Raw genomic sequence first — 23,885 nt, forward strand, 5'->3', positions numbered from 1 at the left:
AGAGAGTATCGGCCAGAGTGATCTTATTATAGACTACAGTACATGGCAAAAACAACCGTTTCTTAATCAGTAATCCTGTCTTGTTTCCAAGAAAAAATATCTGACCATGCTTAAACAAGATAAATATATTTGAGAAGCATAAGATATTAAGATTTGAATCACGTTTATTTTACTTTCCCCACTGGCAAATTGTTTTTTTTATGGTTTAAACCTCAAGTTTGGCTAGATCTGTGCTTGGAAAAAAGAGAAACAGTTTGCTAGTGGGGTAAGAAATATAAATTTAATCCAAAAATTTGTACAGTCAATCATTTTATAAAAATCAAATTAATTACATGATATGCCATTAAATTCAATGAATTAATTGCATATGAGTAATTAAGATCATTCATTATTGTGGCAGACAAAACCTAGAGTTGAGTCTAACAATCTAATTGAAGTAGACTTGTTTTGCATTCTTTTTAATACTTAATTGCACTAAATTAACTTCTTAAATTTATAGGCATATTAAATATATATTCTCCTATGCAGTTTGATCTCAGACACGTTTATCTTGTTTTAAATCTATGCAATTTTAATGTGTGTAGCTTGGAAACTGCATTTAATTTTATTATGTCTATTGTCTATTGTTAGTTTATAATGCCTGTTCCTGGTTTTTGCATATTAATTCTGCAAAAAGGACAAGACGTAAGAAAAATACACTTGCTTTCCCTTTTAAATTGTTTATTTTTCTTGCCCCTATTTTTTTTCTTGTTTTAAGCATGAACTCACTTCATTTTGCTAAATTTTTTCAGAAAACAAGACTTAATATCTGAAGTTATTTTGATTCTCAAGTAAATGTATCTTGATTTAAGAATATTTAGATATTGTATTGTATCTCTGTTTAATGTCAGCTACTTAAATTTAACCAATTACTTCAGTCAATCAGAATACAGAACTCATAAGGCTGTAATATTATGACAAACACCATTGCTATCGATTGTTGCTCTTGATATTATAATAATGATTTTTAATGTTTGTTAATAGAATACATATAAAACGTCAAACGTCTGCACATCACATTCTAGCTACACAGACAAACATGCCCAGTCTAGCGCAAGTTAAAGGGGTCATATGATGCTGCTAAAAAGAACATTATTTTGTGTATTTGGTGTAATGAAATGTGTTTATGCTGTTTAAAGTAAAATTATAATCACTGAATCTGCGAAATGAGTCTCTTAATACTTACATCTTTTCTGCACTTAGTTGTTTATGATGACAATTCATGAGCACGCTTAAGTCAGTCAGAGAGTGCGCACTCAAACAAAACTCCGGCATTTTCAGCGCTGACTAATCTAAACGCCTCTGATTGGCCATCGCATTCATAAGCTCAACAGAAACGCGTGTGATTGGTTAGAAGACTCAACGCTGTAAAAAAAAAAAAACAATCTGATGCACATGCGCAGTTCTAAATGTCATTAATTGACACTTTTCACATTTCATTTTTATCGCGACAGCTGTAATAGATTTATTGTAATTATGCAGGGGCAATTTTTGCCCTTTTATCTTATATCTTAAACTTGTGGGGCATTTATGTTCATTTTTGTGGCATTTTTGCGAAAAGCCCCAGTTAATTTCCAACCCTGATTTTTGCATTAGACGTTAAATTTCAATGATAAATTCACTAGTTTTATATAGAATTGTTCTATAGTCTATACAGTATTTAATGCAATTATATAAAAAGTAACTGTAATTAAATACAATTTTTTTTTGAGTAATCCCTTACTTTTTCAAGAGAAAATAATAAATAATAATAATAATAATAATTACATTTATATAGCACTTTTCTGGGCACTCAAAGCGCTTTACATAGAAGGGGGGAATCCCAATCTCCGTAATTCAGTTTTCAGTTACAGCAATCAAGCGTTTCTATTCTGAACTCATTTGTCCTTCATTTTTTTTTCTCTTTGTAAGCGTTTCTCACCTTCACAGTGCTTTCCGTCGCCTTTGTATCCTGATTTGCAGATGCATCTGTATGACTTGAGGGTGTTCTGACAGATGGCATCCATACTGCAGCTGTCCAGGGCCTCGGCGCACTCGTCCACATCTGCTGAGAGAAAGGAAATCATGAGTCTTCGAGTCGCTATTTGGAGAAAAACCGACACATGTTTTCACCTCGGGCGAGTAAATAGAAACAGTCAAGCGAAAAGCTGCTGATCCAGCATGGCAGAGCAAACTCATTTCACAATTCCACCCAAAAATTGGTCAGAGCTGATCCCAGTTCAGACGCGATTGTGAGGCCTTCAGCATCTCATATTGCTGTGACCTCTGGGACCGAAGCCAAACTCAACATTAGGATCCTTCAGCAGCGCTCTGGCATTTCCTGCAGTCGAGCTGCTGCTGCTGCGTATCGCTTTAGCCTGACAACAAAACACATTCTGTCCTGATAAAGGTCAATGAGGTTGTCATGGTTACTCCAACAAAGGACCATCTTCTAATACTCTTCTTCATCAGAACGTATAAGACTCTAACCCATGATGGTCTTCAAAGTCATGTTCACGAAAAACTCAACATGATGCTAGGGTGATGTGGGTGGTTGCTAAGGCGTTGCTAAAATGTGTTTAATGGTTGCCCAGGGTGTTGCTATGCAATTGTTAAGGTGTTTTGGGTGGTTGGCCAGGTGTTGCTGTGCAGTTGCTAAGATGCTTGGAGGGGTTTCAAGGGTGTTGTTATGCAGTTTCTAAAATGCTATGAATGGTTGCCAGGGTGTTGCTATACAGTTGCTAAGGTGTTTAGCTGGGCACTCAAAGCGCTTTACATAGAAGGGGGGAATCTAAGTAAAAGTAATTCAGTTTTCAGTTACAGCAATCAAGCGTTTCTATTCTGAACTCATTTGTCCTTCATTTTTTTTTCTCTTTGTAAGCGTTTCTCACCTTCACAGTGCTTTCCGTCGCCTTTGTATCCTGATTTGCAGATGCATCTGTATGACTTGAGGGTGTTCTGACAGATGGCATCCATACTGCAGCTGTCCAGGGCCTCGGCGCACTCGTCCACATCTGCTGAGAGAAAGGAAATCATGAGTCTTCGAGTCGCTATTTGGAGAAAAACCGACACATGTTTTCACCTCGGGCGAGTAAATAGAAACAGTCAAGCGAAAAGCTGCTGATCCAGCATGGCAGAGCAAACTCATTTCACAATTCCACCCAAAAATTGGTCAGAGCTGATCCCAGTTCAGACGCGATTGTGAGGCCTTCAGCATCTCATATTGCTGTGACCTCTGGGACCGAAGCCAAACTCAACATTAGGATCCTTCAGCAGCGCTCTGGCATTTCCTGCAGTCGAGCTGCTGCTGCTGCGTATCGCTTTAGCCTGACAACAAAACACATTCTGTCCTGATAAAGGTCAATGAGGTTGTCATGGTTACTCCAACAAAGGACCATCTTCTAATACTCTTCTTCATCAGAACGTATAAGACTCTAACCCATGATGGTCTTCAAAGTCATGTTCACGAAAAACTCAACATGATGCTAGGGTGATGTGGGTGGTTGCTAAGGCGTTGCTAAAATGTGTTTAATGGTTGCCCAGGGTGTTGCTATGCAATTGTTAAGGTGTTTTGGGTGGTTGGCCAGGTGTTGCTGTGCAGTTGCTAAGATGCTTGGAGGGGTTTCAAGGGTGTTGTTATGCAGTTTCTAAAATGCTATGAATGGTTGCCAGGGTGTTGCTATACAGTTGCTAAGGTGTTTAGAGTGGTTCCCAGGGAGCTACAAAGGTGTTTTGAGTGGTTGCCAGGGTGCCGTTATGCAATTGTTAAGGTGTTTTGGGTGGTTGGCCAGGTGTTGCTGTGCAGTTTCTAAGATGCACTGAGTGGTTGCCAGGGTGTTGCTATGCAGTTTCTAAAATCCTTTGAGTGGTTGTCAGTGTGTTGCTACGGTGGTTTGAGTGGTTGGCAGGGAGTTAAAATGCAGTCGATAAGGTGTTTTGGATGATTACCGGGGCGTTGCTATGCAGTTGATTTGATGCTTAGAGTGGTTGCCAGAGCAATATTATACAGTTGCTAAGGTGTCCAGGACGTTGCTATGTAGGACATTACTATATGTTTTTGGTGGTTGCCAGAGAGTTTCCATCCACATACTAAGGTGTTTTGGATGGTTTCCATGGCATTGCTATGCAATTGCTAAACTCTTTTGGGCATTTGCCTGGGTATTGTTATGCAGTTGTTAAGGTGCTCTGAGTGGTTGCCAAGGCATTGCTATGCAGTTGCTAAGGTGTTCCGAGTGGTTGCTAGGGAGCTCCGGGTGGTTATTAAGTGGTTTCTTACAGGCCCAAGTCAAACCGCCCAGCCATGAATCAAATTATGCAGTAAATTCTAAGAGCTCTTTGGCAAGTATGTGTTGAACATGAGGGTGTGTTGTGCAAAATCAAAATAACTACAAAACTGTTTGGCCTTGGCTGTGATTCCACACAGTTTGAACAGTCAAATCTGTCTTCACAGTACAGTTCTGTCTCACTGCTGTGAGGAAACAGATGCCCATCAAAGCAGGAGACTAGAGCTTATTACAGGGTTAGAGCTCCAGCAATCCCGAGCCAGTTTCCACAGAGTCTCCTCAATGCTGCTGGTAAGAAATGGCAACCGTTTCATTTGAACACTTGTCGGCCAACACTCTAACCGACATCTAATGAAGCTGAAACCTTAGTTTTCACTCTAGAATCCACAGACGTCCTTCACTTCTTCATTACAAATGCAGGAATCTCTCGGTGGACGGTGGACGTTCTTTATGGTGGCATTAGCCATTCAATTACTCACATGCTGTTTACAGTACAAAGCTTTTAGGAGTTTAGTACGGCACCCAAAGTGCTTGTTCATTACTGAAGTGTCCCCGCTGCTGAGAAAAGAAGAAGAATTGGTCCTTTTTCTTAAGAGCCCTAATACTATAAAACACACCATTCATCAGATCTCACGCTGAGGCCAGTGAAAGGAAGGAAAATGATGCATTCAACAACATTTAAAGTCAGAAACCCATTTGTCCGAATGCCCAGTCACGAAGACCCAATAATTTAATTTCTGTCATAATTTACTCAACCTCAAGCCATTCCAAATGGCTTTCTAACTTCTACATAACACAAAAAGACGAATTTAGATGCATCTTCACACAGTTTTTTACATGCAGTGACTGCTCATAATGCCCACAAGCTTCTAAATAAACACTCAAAGCAGTCTATATGACTTAAGCACAACATTTCAAGCCTTTTTAATCCATATGAGAGTTTTGTATGGGAGCCTGTTACCGCCACTGAATACAAAATAAAAAAAGGTAATTGCGACTTTTTATTTCACAATTCTGACATTTTTTCTCGTAATTGTGAGTTTATATCTCGCAATTCTGACTTTTTTCTCAGAATTGCGCAATATGAAGTCGCAATCGCATTATGAAGTCAGAATTGCGAGATATAAAGTCAAAGTTATGAGAAAAAGTCCACATTGCGATTTTTTATCTCAGAATTGTGAGATTGAGAAAAGAAGTCAGATTCTGCGAGATACAAACTCACATTTGCCAGAAAAACTATATAACTCGCAATTGCAAGTTTATCTCTCACAATTCTAAGAAAAAAAGTCAGAATTCCAAGGTGTAGACTCGCAATTGCAAGAAAAAAAGTTAGAATTATGAAATGAGTCACACTTATTTTTTCTTTTTTTTTTTTTGTGGTGGAAATGGGCTTCCATACCTTCGTGTGAGGAACAGACTGAAATTAAAGTTATTAATCCATTATTCAAAGTACTAAAATGTTATTTTTTCAATTCAGTTTAGTAATGACACATGCATGGACTAATGCAATTTGGCATCAACAACATCAAATATGGCAAGCCGCTTGGACACACCATTTTTTGCATCTCAACATTGATGCAAATACAAGTTTTGCAAAAAATAACAGCCTAAATTTTAGTCTTCTCATTGGGAAAGGCATGCTTGGAAAAGTGCAAGTTTCTGCTTTTTCGTTTTTAGATGAACTATTCCTACTAAAAGATGGACTGATGTAGGATCAGATCTTAAAATGCACTTAAAAACATGTAAAAACCACTTGCAGTTTAACAATACTACTTGGTTTGATAAAATGAATGCCAATAAAAGTTTTTTTTTTATAGGGAAATGTTCATTTAGCCATGGCTAAAGTTCAGTGCGAAAGAACGACGAGTTTCACACTTTAGTAAATGAGAAAGCAGGCTTTAACACAAAGGTCAGACCAGTTCAAGCTTACTATACTATAGCTGTGTTGAGAAGTCATTTGTTTAAAGGAGGAAGGCTGGAAACTGCTTAATGATTTTAAAGAAAAAATGCAACCAAATTCCACATGCAAACCAATTACCCACAATCCAATCTCCGCACAACACAACCAATCAGATTCATTAGTCATAATTGTGCTTATGCAATACAGACAATCAGATTAATTAGCCATTTTATACAACAGAACTAATGAGATTACGGGCTGGTTAGCTTGGTCTAGTTAGTCCAACATGGTGTAGTTATAAACTCTACCAGCAGAGGCAAACCCTGACCCCTGTGAAAACTCTAGCCAATCACAATCAATCAGATTCATTGACCACAATCGCACTTCTACAACAGAGCCAATCAGACCCATTACCCACAATCACGGATCGCACAGAAGAACCAATGAGACCAATTAGCTGCAATCACGCTTGCACGGGCAAAATCAATCAGCGTCTCCATTCAGTCCCAGAAGAAAGAAAACAATTTCTCATGTAATAAAATTGGCGAAACAGACTCCTTATTACTGCTAAATCAATCACCATGAGCCCAAAGTGCTCGGGTGGTTGTAAACCCAAATGCTGTTTTACAGAGAAAATAAACATGTCACTGTTAATCTGTCTATGAGTTTAGAGAACCTTCCACGGCGCTGGGAGGCATATTTTAAGAGATGCCAAATTATTTTTCTGGCTGTTTTGTTCTTTCTTTTGTGCTTCATACTGGAAACGACACTGAGGCTGAGATTAAAACAAGAGACACTGATTGCACTGATGGATATAAAGGAAAAATGTAGGCTGAGAGGACTTTTAAAGGGATAGTGAAAAGTTTGCCTTTATTTACTCACCATTTATGTTTGTTCCAAACCCTGTGTTACTTATTCTTGCTTCCATTGAACACAAAAGGGGAATTTTTAAAGCAGTGTTAAGTGGTGCACGACACCATTTATAACTAAAAATGGAAAACTTTTTATTCAGTTTGGTTGTTCAGCAGTGGTAATTTGAGGGCTTGAAAATGCAAACTGCAAAAAAAGGGTTTCAAAGTTCACATTCAAAACAATAACGTTATCATATCTGAGTAAACTACGAAAATGGGAATTTGTGAAAATAGTAACATCTTGCGCATGCATATTACGTGTTGAGTCCATAGGTACACAGTGTTTCTTTACAAAGTGGTATCGTCAACTGCTGGCCTGGCATGCATAACGTTTTTAGTGGTTTTTGCAGATCCATGTTTAACAGGGATCATTTTCGCAACGTTGTCATTATATGCAAAACTTTTCCGTTTTTAGTACATCACTGTCATGTAAACATAACCTGAAACTAAAATTATTAAAAATTGTTTTCGTAAATTGAAATAAAGCTGAAATCAAGCAGTGTTGTTAAGTGGTAACTAAAACCAAAACTATGAAATATTGTTTCTGTTAATTGAAATAAAGCCGAAATAAAATAAAATATAGATGTTAGATGAAAAACGTAAACTTAAAAACTTCAGCGAAAATTTGAAATGTTGCCTTGGCACTAACCATTACTAAAACTAAAATGGAAATAAAATATAAATTAAAGCTAAATAGAATTATATATAAAAAAAACTAATAAAAAAATGAAGACTACAATTAAAATGAAAACTGAAAATATTAAAAAATATTAACAAATACCATAATAGTATAAAAATACGTTTTTAAAGAAGATTCGGTTTTGCTTTTTTTTTTTTTTTTTTTTAAAGAAAATTTAAGGAGTTTTCAAAATTATAGAAAAGCACATTGATTTTCTCATAAAAGTGGTCCATATAACTTATACGCTACGTTTCAAGTCTTCTAAAGCCATATGATAAAATTGTGTGACAAGCAGACCAAAATGTAAGTCTTTATTCACTGGAAAACCTTCATACCCTTCTAGATGTTCATGGGAGTTAATGAGAAGTTAGATTCATTAATAATTCATTTTTTGAGTTGTTAATAAATCAGACTGATTCCTCACACAAAGCAATCAGAAGTTTCACTTTTTGTGCTGCACAAAAGAAAGTCAGTCATACAGAATAAATGACGGCAGAATTTTCATCTTTGGGGTGAACTATCCCTTTAAAGAGCCGAATATGTTTGAACAATATTTGCAGATTTGTGTGTGTGTGTGTGTGTGTTCAAATTCAGCCTCTCCATCACAAGAAAACCAAACTCAATGTCAAAAACATCTCCAAACATGTCAAACGTTGTGAAGATCCACATTATCTCCCCACACTTCAGAGAGATTTATGTGCACCGGCAGAACATAAAATGTCTTTATTACTTTGGCTAGCATGAAAGTGACTTCATGAATCCTTTCCTGCCTGTTGACCTAGAAACATAAACCTTTAAGAATCCTCAATAAAGTATTCACGGCTGCTGTAATCTTTCTATGTAACTCAACTCTCTGTTTGTGAGAGTCTGTTTCCACTAGCAACCCATCTGAGGAGTCGACTCGGCGCGGGTTTCTTTTCTTTGTTTAACCGTTAACATTACCATGGCATTCTCAATAGCAGTTTCTCAGCGTATGGTGTTTGCAAATTACCACAAAAAAGAGCACCATTAATGTATAATAAAATGGTCCACATAACTCATGCACTATATTTCAGAAGGAAAAATTTCATTTCACACATTTATGAGCCTAAAAAAAATACTGCTTTTTACATCTATGCATTTTCAGATGCTTCCACCAAAGTGACTAACATTGCATTCAAGCGAATCCTTTTTTTTTTTACTTTATGCATTCTCTGGGAATTAAACCCATGACCTCGGCATTGCTAGCTGTATGCTTGACTGTTTGAGCTACTAAATTAGTTGCATTCATGCTGATTTCAATCCAATTATCAGAATAATGTTGGTGAATGGAAAACGGTGTAGATGTAGTAACAGCATCCACCAGCGAGAGCAACAAGGTCATGCAATGGAGCCAAACCCTGAAGCCTTGAAGTATTGAGCGTTTCTTGAAAGCACGGTTTGTGCATGTTGTTTTTTTCTGGATGCTGTGCTCATGTGGCTCAGACATGAGAGCAGCGTTTCCTCACTGATTAATGATGGGGTCAGCACTGCTCAGTATATTTAGTCGAGTGGACGGACGGTCAGCGCGCTGAAGGTGTGCAGTTCAAACACAGAGCGATGTTTGCTCGCAGTGAGACTCTCTGTGTTTGTCCAGGCCCCGCTTTACTCTTAAAACAACTCACCCCCCACAGAAATAATCTCAGAAGGGACCAAAAATGTCATTTTCAGTAAACAAACTTAATGAAATTGTTTAAAAGAATTAGAATAAAAAAATAATTTATTTATTTTAGGATGAAATTTTGCCTGTGCAAAAATCGCCAAAACAATGCTAGTGTGTTGTGGGTGGTTGCCAGGGCGTTGCTAGGGTGTTCTAGGTGGTTGCTAGGTGATAACTTAGAAGTCCATGTCATAAGAGTCCTATGATGTATCAAGTTCACACTCTAAGCTCTGCATTTGCTCATTCTGCTAATTCAACATCTAAATCACTGTAAATAATTATTATACATTTATATTGAACTGGAAAATAAAATAAAAATTCAATTCTTAAAAAAAAAATCAAATATAATGCAATACAATCTTTAAAAAATAAAATAATGCACATCAAATAAAATATATAAAACAAACCAAATAAAATAAATTATTAAACAAAATATAAAAATACAAATCTAATCAAATCAAATTAAAAATATGAAATAAAATAAAATGAAAAATAAAATACAAAAATGGATTAAGTAAAAATAAAATTACGTTAAAATAAAACAAAATATAAAAAATAAAATAAAACTATAAAATAAAGTACAAAATCTAACAAAATAAAATAAAATATTTAAACATATATAGAATAAAATAAAACATAACATCCTTAAAAATCTAATAAAACCAAACAAAATAAAATATAATTTTAACATGAAATGATAAAAAATGAAATATTAAAAATAAGTTTTAAAATCAAATAAAAAGTGGGAAAAAATTATATTTAAATAAATTGCGAAATGAAATCAAAACAAATCAAATCAAATATATATGAAAAAATGAAATAAATGTATTGCATCAACATTTCTCCACAGAGGGCGCTATGGGCTGGAGACAGTGCAGCAAAACCAGTGAACCTGTTCGACAACACCTGATAAACTGCCAGTAATACTGTACTAATGTATGCAGTAATGTATTCAGAAGAAACGATCCAAATCTTGCAGAGCAAAATCCAAAAGCATCCCGACCACTTTACACTCACTCTCAGGTAGTTCCTCCAACTAAATCAATATTATTCCAGCAAGTGGGTCTAACTTTGCCCTCACAAGTTTGGCAGGCAATCCGACGAGCTGGTGGAAAGCCAGATACAGTAGCAGCGAGACAACCTCTCGTTTCTAGCCAAACATCCGTTAGCATGTGGCCCAGCGATGTTTAATCGCTTCTGAGAGAGAGAGAGAGAGAGGTGTTGGTTGTGCGAGCTGGCAGGCCGTCACATGCAAAGCCAGCACAAAGTCTTCATCTCATGGGCTATTAGGCGACGCACAGAAGGGACGAAAGAAAAAAGGGTGTTGATGAAATGCAGACGTCAACATTAGAGCAGAATTTAGCATCCTCCCCCCGCCGTCTCTTCCCAGATCGCCTATGTCTAATGAAGGAACCCAGTGTTTGCCCTGCGAACAGCTCGTAAAGGAAATATGGCCTGCTTCTATTTGTGCCCGGCATCCTTAGTGAGCGCTACTGTAAGCGCTGAGTGATGGTGGCTGTCTTCAAACAACAACCACGCTCATTTAAAGCTCAGAGTTTATGAACTGCCCAAATTGCAGTGCAGTTGACCCTTCGCTTAAAGGGACAGTACACCCCAAAATAAAAGTTGTCATCATTTACTCACCCTCGAGTTTCTTCTGGTGAACACAAAAGAAGATATTTTGAATAATGTTGGTCATCAAAGAGTTGCTGGTAGCCACTGACTTCCATAGCATTTTTCTCCATACTATGGAAGTCAATGGCTACCATCAACAGTTTGGTTACCAACATTCTTCAAAATATCTTCTTTTGCGTTCAACAGACAAAACAAACTCATACAGGTTTGGAACAACTTGAGGGTGAATAAATGATGACAATTTTCATTTTCAGCCTCATCTTAAAGGGACAGCTGACCCAATTTTTGTCATTATTTATGTCGTTCCAAACCAGTATGAGTTTCTTTCCTTTGCAGATAACAAGAAAAAAAATTATTTGAAAAATGTCTGTTCTTTTAAGTCCTTTGTCAAAATATCTTCATTTTAGGTGAACAATCCCTTTAAAAAAAATACAACAATCCTATGTTAGCAACTGTTTGCCATATTTTCTGACAATCTTTTGGTATTTATTTTTTATATTATTAAATCATATATTTAAGAAAAAATAAATACAAAGAAGATGATTTTTTGAAGTTGTGAAATGTTTATTTATTTATTTAAAGATCATTGGAGTAGCCTATGTTTTATAAGAAAATAAAGTCAAATAAAATCATAAAAAATAAATATATACAAATATACAAACAAAAGTATATAATAATATACAAACAAATAAAATTATAAATAACATATTAAAAACAACAAAATATAATAATATACAAAATTAAATACTTAAAAAACATATTTAGGAAAATCAAATAATGAAATAAAAAAAAATAAAAAAAATAAAATGAAAATATTTGAAAAATAAAATTCAAAATAAAGCTAATAAAATAAAAATCAATTAAAAATTAAAAACATCAATCAATAAAAAAATGCCATCCAAGGGCAAGAATATACCAGAACATTCTATTTCAGTCTTTCCACTTCACAATTTCACATTTAATTCAAAGTGCTACTTGCCATTTCTATGTAATTATTTGTGAAATTTTATGTACATTTTTTGTAAGTTTTAAATAAAACAAAGATTATTGGAGTACAACAAAATACTATTTCAGTTTTTCCACTTCAAAATTTCATGCTTAATTCAGTGTTACTTGTCGTTACTTTGTAATTGTTTGTGAAATTTTCTAACATTTTCTGAGTGAATACTGTTTCAAATTTTTTTCAACGTACACCAATTTTTTTCCAGTGTGCATCAGATTGTAAGCACTTTCAAATGCGAAAAATGGGAGATAAAAATGCTTTGCAATGTCACAGTTCATTCCAGCCATATAAGAATAATATCCGATCACAACTGTATTCCTTCGAGATATTCAGTAAAGATTTTGCAACAGAAACCCAAAAAGGTGGCACACATATTGTTTAGTCATCTAAGACTAGTCTAGACAGACTAAGTAGACAAAACCAAAAACTGGTTCAAAGACACGCACAGAGAAAATGTTGCATTGCATGCAAAGCCCAAATGACGTGATGCTGATGTGACGGTTCATAACCTTCAATCACAGACAGGCAAAGCTCCAGCGCGGGTTGTGATCAAGGTTTTCTGTCAGAATGAGAGCAGTCTGCTAACAGACGAGTCGGTCGGGTGGAGGTTCAGGGCTGGCAGAGGACCTGCTAAAGGTTGTCGTCTTTTCAGCACCTCATAAAACTGCACCCAGTGCCATTGGCCCGCTTTGGAATAACTCAGAGCGTTCCAGACAGAGCTCAACTTGTTAAACGACGGCTAGTCGAACTCCAAGAACATTCAGTTATGAAAGACCCCATGAAATGGTTTGCTATTTTAGTTATTTAAAAAGGAATTTGGGACGGATGTATCTCACTTACACAGTATTTCACGCAACTGGTTTCTGGTGAAACATCTAGAATAATGATTTTTGCATGCTGCATTAAAAAGTTGTTGGATTTACTTTAAAAAAGATTTTTACTTTAAAACTGCTACTAAATTTCTTAAATAACAAAGAAACACCAAACATCAACATTGAATTATACGTAAGATTTGTAAGTCTTTTTTTACAGTGTATTTTTGAATTATACTGTCAATGGTTGAAATTATTTTTTACATTTTTAAAATATTTGATTTGAGCTAATGTTGTTTTAGTATCATTGAAAAACTTTTATAGTTTATTAATATTTTGCATTATTTTTTATTTTTATATCTTCCATTTCCATTAGTTGCATTTTGACATTTTTATTTTTAAAATATCTTATTGCATTTCATTTTTAGTTTTAGTTATTTTTGTGCATCAAGTTAAACTAAATGAACATGAGCAATGTGGACTTGGTAATGTAGCGTCTGGACCAATCAAAAACACAATTTTTCATTTGATACTACCCGAAATAAAATGTTTTTTAACTTGCTTTATATTTTATTTTACTTGACTATTTTATTTCAAGTAATGAAAGTGATTTTTTTGGTTTTAGTTTTCATCAACTGTATTAACCCTGCATTGAACTTTGAAATACTAGTTTTTATTAATATTTTGCATTGGTTTTTATTTTTATGTCTTCCACTTTAATTTTAAAGTCATAGTAAATTTGTTGCATTCTATCATTTTTATTTTTTAAACATGTCTACAGTTTATATTTTTATTGCATTTCAGTTTGTTATTTTTGTACATCAAGTTAAACTAAATGAAAATGAACAATGTGGACTTTTTTTTATTTCAAGTAATGCAAATGGGTTTTTTTATCATTAATTTGTGCATATTTTCTAAAAGTTTCATTTTTAGGAGTGCCCTATAAATGACCTCAAAGACCAAATTAACGCCAATTTTAATTTCAGGGGGTCTTCAAGAAGTCATCATTTTGATCCAGACTGAACATAACTTGTGAGGACTTGTAAAATCATCAGAGTGTGCCTCAAATGAATTGTTGAGCTGCTGACGTGAATCCGTTTTTCTTAAAAAGTAACTGCAATGGCTTCAAGGACAGCTGAAATCTGAGAGTTAATCAAGGTGATATCTTGTTCTTGAACAGTTGTTCTTGGACTCTTAAGGATTTCCAAGTACTATCGAGCTTTTCCAGCAAATTGACCTCTATTTGAGAGCAAACTGAAGCACTGAGATTTTCATAATATTTAATATCACCATAGTTTGCATCTCACATTGCAGAAGCATTTATGCTATGCATTTAAATCTTAGATGCATAAATCTATATTAAAGTTGTATAATGATCGGAAGTTAACAAGAGCAATGAAATTAATTGTTTACATTTTTAAAGTTGCATCTGTTAATTCCAGTGGAATTTGACATTAACAAGAATTAAATAAATAGAATATGCAAATATTGGGTAAAATAGTCACTTTTAATTGCAGATGCATTGAGGTTATGCATTGAAATTTTAGATGCACAAACAAATACAAATGTACATTAATAACCAATAGCAATTTAAATAAAAAGTCTATATTTTTAGTATTGTAAGGCTGCATACCATTGTTCGGAACAAAATTCCTGTGGTTTCTTCAGTTCATTCATAAGCCAATATGAACATAAACTGACAGCATTTATCACTTCATCATACCTTTGATGTTTAATGCGTGCTCAGGCAACAAAAGTCTGACTTTCTCCAAGTGTCTGAAGAACGCTATCTTTGACAAAATCACCGATCACTACCTCACGGGCCTCGAGGCTCACCCGACAGACAACGACGAGCCATGCCAAAACCCAGACATGAAAAGAGTCCATGTCTGAAAGAGCCAGAGGATGTTTCCATCAGAGGTGAAGCACTGCATCCAGACAAACTGAGCGGATCACAGACTGCAAATGTTTGGCTGGAGTAGAGTCACGTGACTGTCTTTGATCTGAAAGAATTGTGAGGTGAGAGTATGAGTCGAGGTGTGTCCGTTCAACCCTGCTCGCAAACAATTTCACTTCCATATCTGACGTATTTCTGAGTGAAACAGGATATGCAATGAGAAAATAGTCTGCTCTTGATTTTGTGGAATTGCACAATAAGACATGCAAATAATATGTGCACAAAATCCATAGGACAATAAATGCATCCGTGAACAAGTGCATGCAGAACACCAACAGATATTCTTATAGGGTGAAAGACAATGCAAATGCAATCTAAAGTTGGTTATATATCCATAATGAATGTTCAGCTCTTAGCATATGATTCTGACAGGCAAGATGCGCCAAGAAAGCGAGTGAAGATGTGAGCATCCAACAATTTCACAATTTCTGCCCATATGCAAACTAAACGTATTCAACTCAATAATCTAATCAGCGATTCATTCACTTACCACATTTAAATACTGTCTAAATACAAACTGACCCTTGATTCCAATAGAATTTGACATTAAATTTTGCTAAGCTAAAATTGCAATACTCTAATAACCAACAATGCATAAAACACACAAATATTGCTAAAAAAAGTAACTTTTAATTCATATTAAACTATGTTAAACTTCATTTTTTTCTGGCACTTTACTCTTGATAAACTACTTTTTTTGTTTAATATCTTGCTAAATTAAAATCGCAGTATTCTAATAAGCATAAACATGCATTGAACCATACAAATATTTAAAATATTTACTTTTAAATGATATTTAATTACTTTAAATGATTTATCAACACTTTACACTAAACTACTTTTTGTTTTAGATGTTGCTAAGCTAAAATCGAAATACTCTATAGGCATAACGATATATAGAACACACAAATATTGGACGAAATAGTCATTTTTATTTATTTCTTTTTTGTATTTCTTTTTTTAAATGAGATCATTAGAATTTGGGTAAAACAGAAAAAAAAAAAAACTTTGACACTGAAGAATAAATGTTCTACTAGCGTTCCCCTTAAGTTATTTAAATGTAATTTCTGAACATTCACAACCGTTTTTTCTTGGTTTTGAGAATGTTAAGGGAACATTCCATTTTATCATATTGCAAATCATATTGCATATTGGGAACGTTAATTTTGGCAGTTCTCTAAACATTCCAAACCAAGTAGAAACATTTAAAAAACATCAACTAAAACGGTTTCGGAATAAATGTTACATGAACGATGCATAAACAATGCTAACATTTAATGTTCTATTAACGGTACTGGAAGAACGTTAACGTATAGTCAATTTGTAGGTTCATGACTTTGAGAAAACCAACCACAATGCTTTAAGAACGTTCCCCGTTAGCTGTTATGATGCCTTAAAACGCCGCTCCTATGGAGACATTGAACTGGACTAGTAGGAGTTTCCCAGGATCTCCTCTCATGGCGTTGGGGAACATCGTGCCATCTTGGTGCGAGCTGGCAGACGACAGCTTCATTTTCACCACAGCTGAATTCGTGGAGTGTTTTTCCATTACCGAGCAGAATAAAGCATTTCCTTTCATTCATTTACTGCAGTCTCTGAAGCTTGGACCGGCTCCCCGGAATGTAAACACATGCAGTCTGTAAACAGACTCACACAAACACACACTCGCTGAGATACACACACAAACACACACATCCATCTTGCTGTCCTACAACAACATTGTCTGCATTGTGCCGTTTTGCGTTAGCCATCTGAATTACCCTAACGACATGATGAACTTATAAAATATGCATTTGGACGATGTAGTAGTTTTAATGACGTTATAAATGATGTTGATTTGTCTTCTAAACAAACATCTTGAGGTCTGTAAGTCAGAGGTGCAGACCATAAAGTTAATGCGTGATCCTCACGCATCACTTCCTGTCCCTTTTTCACATACCTATAAACAATAGCCGATAAATAGATCGATAGATAAAGGTGGTTTAAATGTTTACACCTAACCCTATCTTCAAAAAATGTTTGATAGGCCAACAAATGATAATAAATATGCAAAAATCTACACGTTTTTCTCCAGAACATTCAAATTAGAGCTGGATCGACAACATTGATTTCTCGATTATCGATATTTTAGTCTATGCTGTTTTCGGTTGATGCGTGAACAAAACTTCACTAAACATTAGGCTATTTGTAGCGCCTGCCGTTCAATCGCAATAGGCTTTGTGTTTTGTTATTTTTAATATGAAAAATTCGGAGCTTTCAAATTCTGTCAATTTTTTGACAAAATTCCAACAATAAATACCGTTTTGGCGCTCTTTGATGTCACATGACAGATCGCTGTAGACCCGATCATCTCTTCTGCTCTACCACTAGTAATATCACGAAATAAACATAAATGAACATCAGATGGTAAGAAACAGTACAGCTTACTGAAATGTATCGTGTCTCACTCAATCTGTTCCAACTGCGGAAAATGTTGTCAATAAAACGGCTTGTAAACAATATGTCAGGCAGCGTCACATTTACCTCAGGAAAGCCATTTCATGACCATAAATTCGATAGCTAGCTAGAAAAGAAATACTATAAAAAGGAGCATTTTGATCAATATAAGCACTACATACCCATTATCATCTTCTAACCTAACATGTTAGTCATGTCTCGTTTCTTATTTGTTTGAATAAATAGCCTCCCTGCTTAAAAAAAAAACAAAACAAAACAACGGAAACCATCACAGAATTTTGAATGTAATGGACCCTGTTGGTCTCTACTGGAAATTGGTCGCCTTCTATTGGTAGCTTATTAAAACCACTAAATCCTAATGGAATATGGCCCAAAACACACTGCAGGAAACCATTTTTAATGGTTTTAATGGTTAAAAGTTGATGGTTTGTTATGTTTGTAATGGTATTTGTAGTGGAAACCATTAGAATGTATGTGATTGTTTCTAGTGTTTATATTTCAACAACGAACTGGAGTAGAAACAATTTTCTTATAATAAAATTGATTTAAAAAAAGTGATTTTTGTGTTGCTTAAATGTTTGTAGTATTTGAGTGTTCATTATTATATCTAAAAATAAATATTTGGACAGTTAAGATTAATATTATCCTTTAATATTGTACCAACTTACAGTTTTCCCCATATAAACTAACAGTTTACAGCATTATTTAAAAAAAAATGGATGAGTACCGTACCTGATGTATATCCAAAAGAATCAATATCAAATAGAATCAAAATTGGAATCAAATTGATTTGTGAAATCGGTGTCAATATCCAGCCCTAATTCAAATAATAACAGTGTATGTCATGCTGATCAATTTACTGTAGTTAGTTGAATTCGCCAAAACACAACACAAGATTTCATATCAATTTCCATCGGTTTTACTGATGCAGAGCTACAATGAAAACTACTGTAAATAACGTAGACAACCAAAAGGTGCTTACATTTATGTATTTCCTTGAATGAGGATGAGTCAATTTTATTAAACTCTAATTTAGTTACATCAACTCCTCCCTAGAATGGTAATACAATAATAATACAAAGTACTGTTTTGAATACCTTCAATTACGGTATTCTATGTCAAGAAAGTAACATTGCATTATGATCTGATACTCGTTATTCACAGTACCGAACTGAAGATGCTAAACTAGCCGAGTTTATATATTTACTAAAGTAGGATATTTTAAGCTTTGACCTTCCCAAAATGCTTTGCACCATCAACAGGCCATCACTGAATCTCTTTCCAAAGGTCTCAGTTTGGCCTAAAAAAAATGGGTAGACTCAAAAGACTTCTGGATCCCAGAAGAGCTACATTGTAGACGCAATCTGAAGCATGCTGTTTATATTAGGACCCAATAAATAAATGTGCTCTTGGAGAGGTCGAGGTCAGCGGGGAGAATCCAGACTCTTGTGTGCATTCACTGATGCTTACAGTACAAATGAGGTGAAAAAGAGAGAATGATGAGATAAAAATGAGCTTGTCGGCCATTGTGGATTAATATTGTGACTTTACGGTACATCTACTACCTTTACTGTTTATGGAAACGCAAGCTAATATATAATAGTATAGTGTTAAGTTAATATACACATACTCAAAAGTATGGGATAAGTAAGATTTTTATGTTTTTTAATGCTCATCAAGGCTGTATTTATTTGATCAAAAATACAGAAAAAATTATTTCTGTGACGCGGCGCTGAATTTTCATCAGCCATGACTCCAGTCTTCAGTGTCGCATGATCCTTCAGAAATCATTCTAATATGCCGATTTATTATCAGTGCTGAAACTTTTGTGCTGATTAATATTTTTCGGAACCTGTGATACTTTTTGTCTTTGATTCTTTGATGAATAAAAAGTTAAAAAGAACAGCATTTATTCAAAATAGAAATCTTTTCTAACAATATAAGTCTTTACTATCACTTTTTATCCATTTACCACATCCTTGCTGAATAAAAGTATTAATGTCTTAAAAAAAAGAAGAATAAAAATTACTGACACCAAACTTTTGAATAGTAGTGCTTATTGTAACACAAAATTTCTATTTTGAATGAACACTGTTCTTTTTAACTTTTTATTTATCAGGGAATCCTAATAAAATATATGACAGGTCCCAAAAAATATGAAGCAGCACAACAGTTTCCAGCACTGATAATAAATCAGTATATTAGAATGATTTCTGAAGGATCGTGTGACATTGAAGACTGGAGTAATGATGCTGGAAATTCAGCTTTGCATCACAGGAATAAATGATATTTTAAAGAATATTAAAATAGAAAACTTATTTTAAATTGCTATAATATTTCACAAAATTAAAAATTTTTCTGTATTTTGATCAAATAAATGCAGCCTCGATGAGCATAAGAAACTTCTTTTAAAAAAACATTAAAAATCTTACTGATCCCAAACTTTTGAATGGCAGTGTATATAATACATTAACATAATTTGATAAATTTGACCATCACCTTCCATCACCCTGGTTCCCTCGACAAAAACTCAGTAGGATTTTTCCACTGGCTTTTGGATTATTTTAGACACTTATTATAGCAACCACCTATTTTAAGACTAATAAAGCTTTTAAAAAATCACAAGGGGTTTTTACTGATGTATTTCGTGTCGTTGACTAAAACGTGAAAGTATCTTAAGCTTGTGTTCAACAAAACCCCTCTAAATTAGGCCTACAAATATATATACGCCATGTCTTCAGCACTCTATATAGTTTAATGATTTAAGCAAAAACATCACGAAAGGTCTTGATAAACATAGCTACATTTTAGTCAGATGTGCCCAAATTATCAGTGTCAACATTCATTCATTAATTCAATAAAACATCGCAAGTATTCAACTGCAAAACACTATTAGTTACTTACAAATAATGCAAAAAAGAAATTAACTTCTGTCCTATGCGTGTTTAGTTTACGTGTTCTCGGGAACAGAGATGGCATTAATTCAATGTCACGAAGGAAAATGTGAGTCAGAGGGTTTTTATACTGACATTGCGGCTGCTCAGCCCTCGGCGTCTGAGACCTGATATCGATAAACGCGGCACAACAAATGGAAGGAAGTCTCATGAAAAGAATGAATTCCCTTGAGCAGGAACAATGTGTTGCAGGCCTACAACAGAATTAAAATGAATACAACAAGCCATTGTGCTGCCGCTTCTAGAAATGTTGACGTTCAAGGAATAACAAAAAGTCTCAACAGGAATATATATGAAATTCTTGTTAAATATAGATTCTCCTCATGTCTGACATTGCTGTCGTATAATCCCACTCGGTGCCTGACATCACTGCTTTGCTCCGGCGGCCCTGCTTGTGTTTTCTTAAAGGGGTCATAGGATGCCCATTTTCCACAAGTTGATATGATTCTTTAGGGTCTTAATGAAAAGTCTGTAACATAGTTTGGTTGAAATTTCTCAATGGTAGTGGAAAAACACCTTTTTTTACCCGGTCAAAAACAGCGCTTTTCAGATCAAGCCGTTTTTGTAACATTTCCCTTTAAATGTTAATGAGCTCTCCTGGCCCCGCCCCTCTCTTCCGAGCTGCTCTCAGAGACTGTTTACCTTTTGTTATTCATCGTGAAACTTGCTAATTAGCACGTTATTAGGAAAGGCGATTTGCAAAGATTCATTACAAAACATTATACTCACTTCTTCTGTAGATGACGCTGGATCATGAATGATTCGCGCGAACATAGACGCATTTAAAGTGCATGTAGCATCCTATGACCCCTTTAACAGGAGTCGGATTATCTCAAACACCAGTGTTGCCAAGTCCGCGGTTTTCCCACGGAATTGGGCTACTTTAGTCCGCGGGTTGAAGCGCCCCCAATAACGTGAAATTCAGCCCCTGGAATGCGAATTTTACAGGAGGAACCCCGCCGAAAAACTTGTATTTTACTCCCTGGAACGCGATTTTTACCCGGGAACCCCCCTTGAAACGCGATTGGGCTAGTTTTGAGTAGCAATTGGGCAGGTTTTGTTGTGAAAACCTGACAACCCTGTCAAACATGTTACCTGACAGACACCCGCGGCAATTCAGATTCTAGCACGGCTCTGACGGCTCGGCTGAGGACACGGCCATCCGTGGCAGGCAAGAAAGCCTAATTAAAGAGAATGAGGTTGGATTTCTTACCCACAGTCACTTTCACTTAAATCCGTTCAGGGTTGTGACTAGTTCCGGCTGAGAGTTTATGTACACTGCAAAATGAAGCCAATCAGGCCGGGATGTTGAGACAAGGTGACCGCCGCCTTAATTCTGTTCACGGCTTAAAGATTCTGACAACCAAAACACATTACTTTCCACACTTCTGCTACTTTGAACTGTGTATTATTCTGCATATATTATGCACATACGGTAGATGCTACTCAGTCTTGCAGTAGTTTGCTCGTTTTTAAGAATAGAGACGAAACACAACTGAAGTGGTCATTCCGAATAGCATGCAATGTACTGACAGCCTTGTAAATGAATAGCGCACTATTTCAGTCTCAATGCATTATTTTTTAGTGAAGGCTGCACGCGCACACTGCTGCTCAATTGTCTGTGGTTTGTAAGGTTTTTAAAAAAATAATTAATTTTTAATTCAGCAAGGACGCTTTAAATTGATCAAAAGCGACAGTAAAGACATTCATGATGTTACAAAGTGTTCTGTTTCTGTTGTTTTGAACCTATATTCATTAAAGAATCCTGAAAAATAAAATGCATCATGGTTTCCACAAAAATCTGAAGCAACTTTCAGCATTTATAATCAGAAATGAGCAGCAAATCAGCATATTAGAATGATTTCTGAAGGATCATGTGACACTGAAGACTGGAGCAATGATGCTGGAAATGCAGCTTTACATCACAGGAATAAATTACATTTTAAAATATATTCAAATAGAAAAAATATTATTTTAAATAGCAAAAATATTTCACAAAATTTCTGTTTTTACTATATTTTTAAACAAATAAATACAGCCCTGGTGAGCATAAGAGACTTTTTTTTTTTTTTCAAAAACATTAAAAAAAAATCTGACCTCAAACTTTTGAATAGTAGTGTATATAATGCAATTTGATCAAAGTTCAAAATTCTAAAATTATTGAAAATTATAAAATTATAAATTGATCAAAATTATTTTACATAATTACTCAAAATCACTAATAACTAGACAGACAGATTGATTCTTAATGCACTTTTACTTTAACACAGGTCCATTCACTCTCTTCAGCATCACTTATTCAACTTGAACTTTTTACAAGGGTTTAAGAGGTTCATCATTTCACTTGACTGTCAGCTTTGACTTCAGCTACTCTTATCATCAAAGGATCCACACTGTCTGATTTAATAGGAAACAGCGATGGCAGACAACCTCATGTATAAAATATCTATATTTGAACATCTCTCCTGTAGGGTGAAGAGAGCGGCTGCGGACTCAGTTTGTTCTCTCACTTCAGTCTAGAAGCTCTTCTTTAATGCAGCTGTGGTCAGATCATCTCAACATCAAGTTTCTCGACTAGCTTTCTGCCATCTGTTTTAGCAGACGTGAAGCCTCTCTCATGATACTCTTACAGGAAGGATCCAGAATTAACTTTCTGCCACACCTGCCAGTGACTGGAGAAAGTTTAGTGGCCCTAACTACTTCAAACCTGTCATGACACTTTTTTTTTTCATGCAAAAATCACAAAATAATTGTTTTCCCATGAGATTTGGTGGATCTTTACCTAAAATAAAAGATCTGAGCTTTTCTTTATTAAGCCATTTCAACTGAGACCCTATAAAATACACTGAAAATACTCAAACCTACTGTACAGTATCCAGGTTACCTGCAAGTGATTCAAACAATGTTTTTCTCCAGGGTCATATATGTCAAGAAAGCTCTCAAACTGAGCCTTTTAAAAGCTTCAAATAGCAATAAAATTTAAAACAACCAGTAGGTTATGGGTCACACTGGCTGATATATATTGGTCTATCACTAATTATGCAGTGATTTTTATTTTTGTAGTCCAACCTGAACATTAACATCACCCTGGTTCCATCGATAAAAACCCAATAGGATTTTTCCATTGGCTTTTGGATTACTGCAGAAAAAAAGCTCTGTGAACAACAAAAGTGTATGATTCTTACACATTTGGTTCATCATGATAATCTTCAAAAATCAACACAGCTGAAGCCTAAATACAATCGCCGGAAGTAAAAAGCTAAATGTAGACTATAAACTAACTAGAGCACAGTCACATGACTTCAACGTCATCATTAGGCTCTTTCAGTCTTAATTTAAAAAACAGTTTCCCTTAAAGTTTGACTTGGAATAGTTTGCAAGAGTGCGATTACAAACAAGCAAGCGACTAGTGAGTAGATGAGTTTACCTGTTCGACATGAAGCTTAAAGGGGTCATATGATGTTGCTAAAAAGAACATTATTTTGTGTATTTGGTGTAATGAAATGTGTTTATGCGGTTTAAGGTTCAAAAAACACATTATTTTCCACATACGGTACATTATTGCTTCTCCTCTATGCCCCGCCTTTCTGAAACGCAT

The 23,885-nt window shown here is 35.2% G+C and overlaps 1 protein-coding gene across 2 annotated transcripts in view; it reads right to left on the reverse strand.

Annotated features, from left to right (window-relative positions):
* LOC107692800 (signal peptide, CUB domain, EGF-like 3) overlaps positions 1–23,885 on the reverse strand; it is a 121,520-nt gene that overhangs the window by 87,766 nt on the left and 9,869 nt on the right. The window contains exon 2 of one of the 2 annotated variants that reach the window (XM_016491996.1): positions 2,910–3,032. In XM_016491996.1, coding sequence (XP_016347482.1) covers positions 2,910–3,032 — 123 coding nt within the window. Of the gene's footprint in view, positions 1–2,909; positions 3,036–23,885 lie in introns of both variants that reach the window. The other variant, XM_016491995.1, reaches the window with a different exon arrangement.

Source organism: Sinocyclocheilus anshuiensis, unplaced genomic scaffold (genome assembly GCF_001515605.1).
Source record: "Sinocyclocheilus anshuiensis isolate Anshui unplaced genomic scaffold, SAMN03320099.WGS_v1.1 scaffold871, whole genome shotgun sequence".
NCBI classification, from domain to species: Eukaryota; Metazoa; Chordata; class Actinopteri; order Cypriniformes; family Cyprinidae; genus Sinocyclocheilus; species Sinocyclocheilus anshuiensis.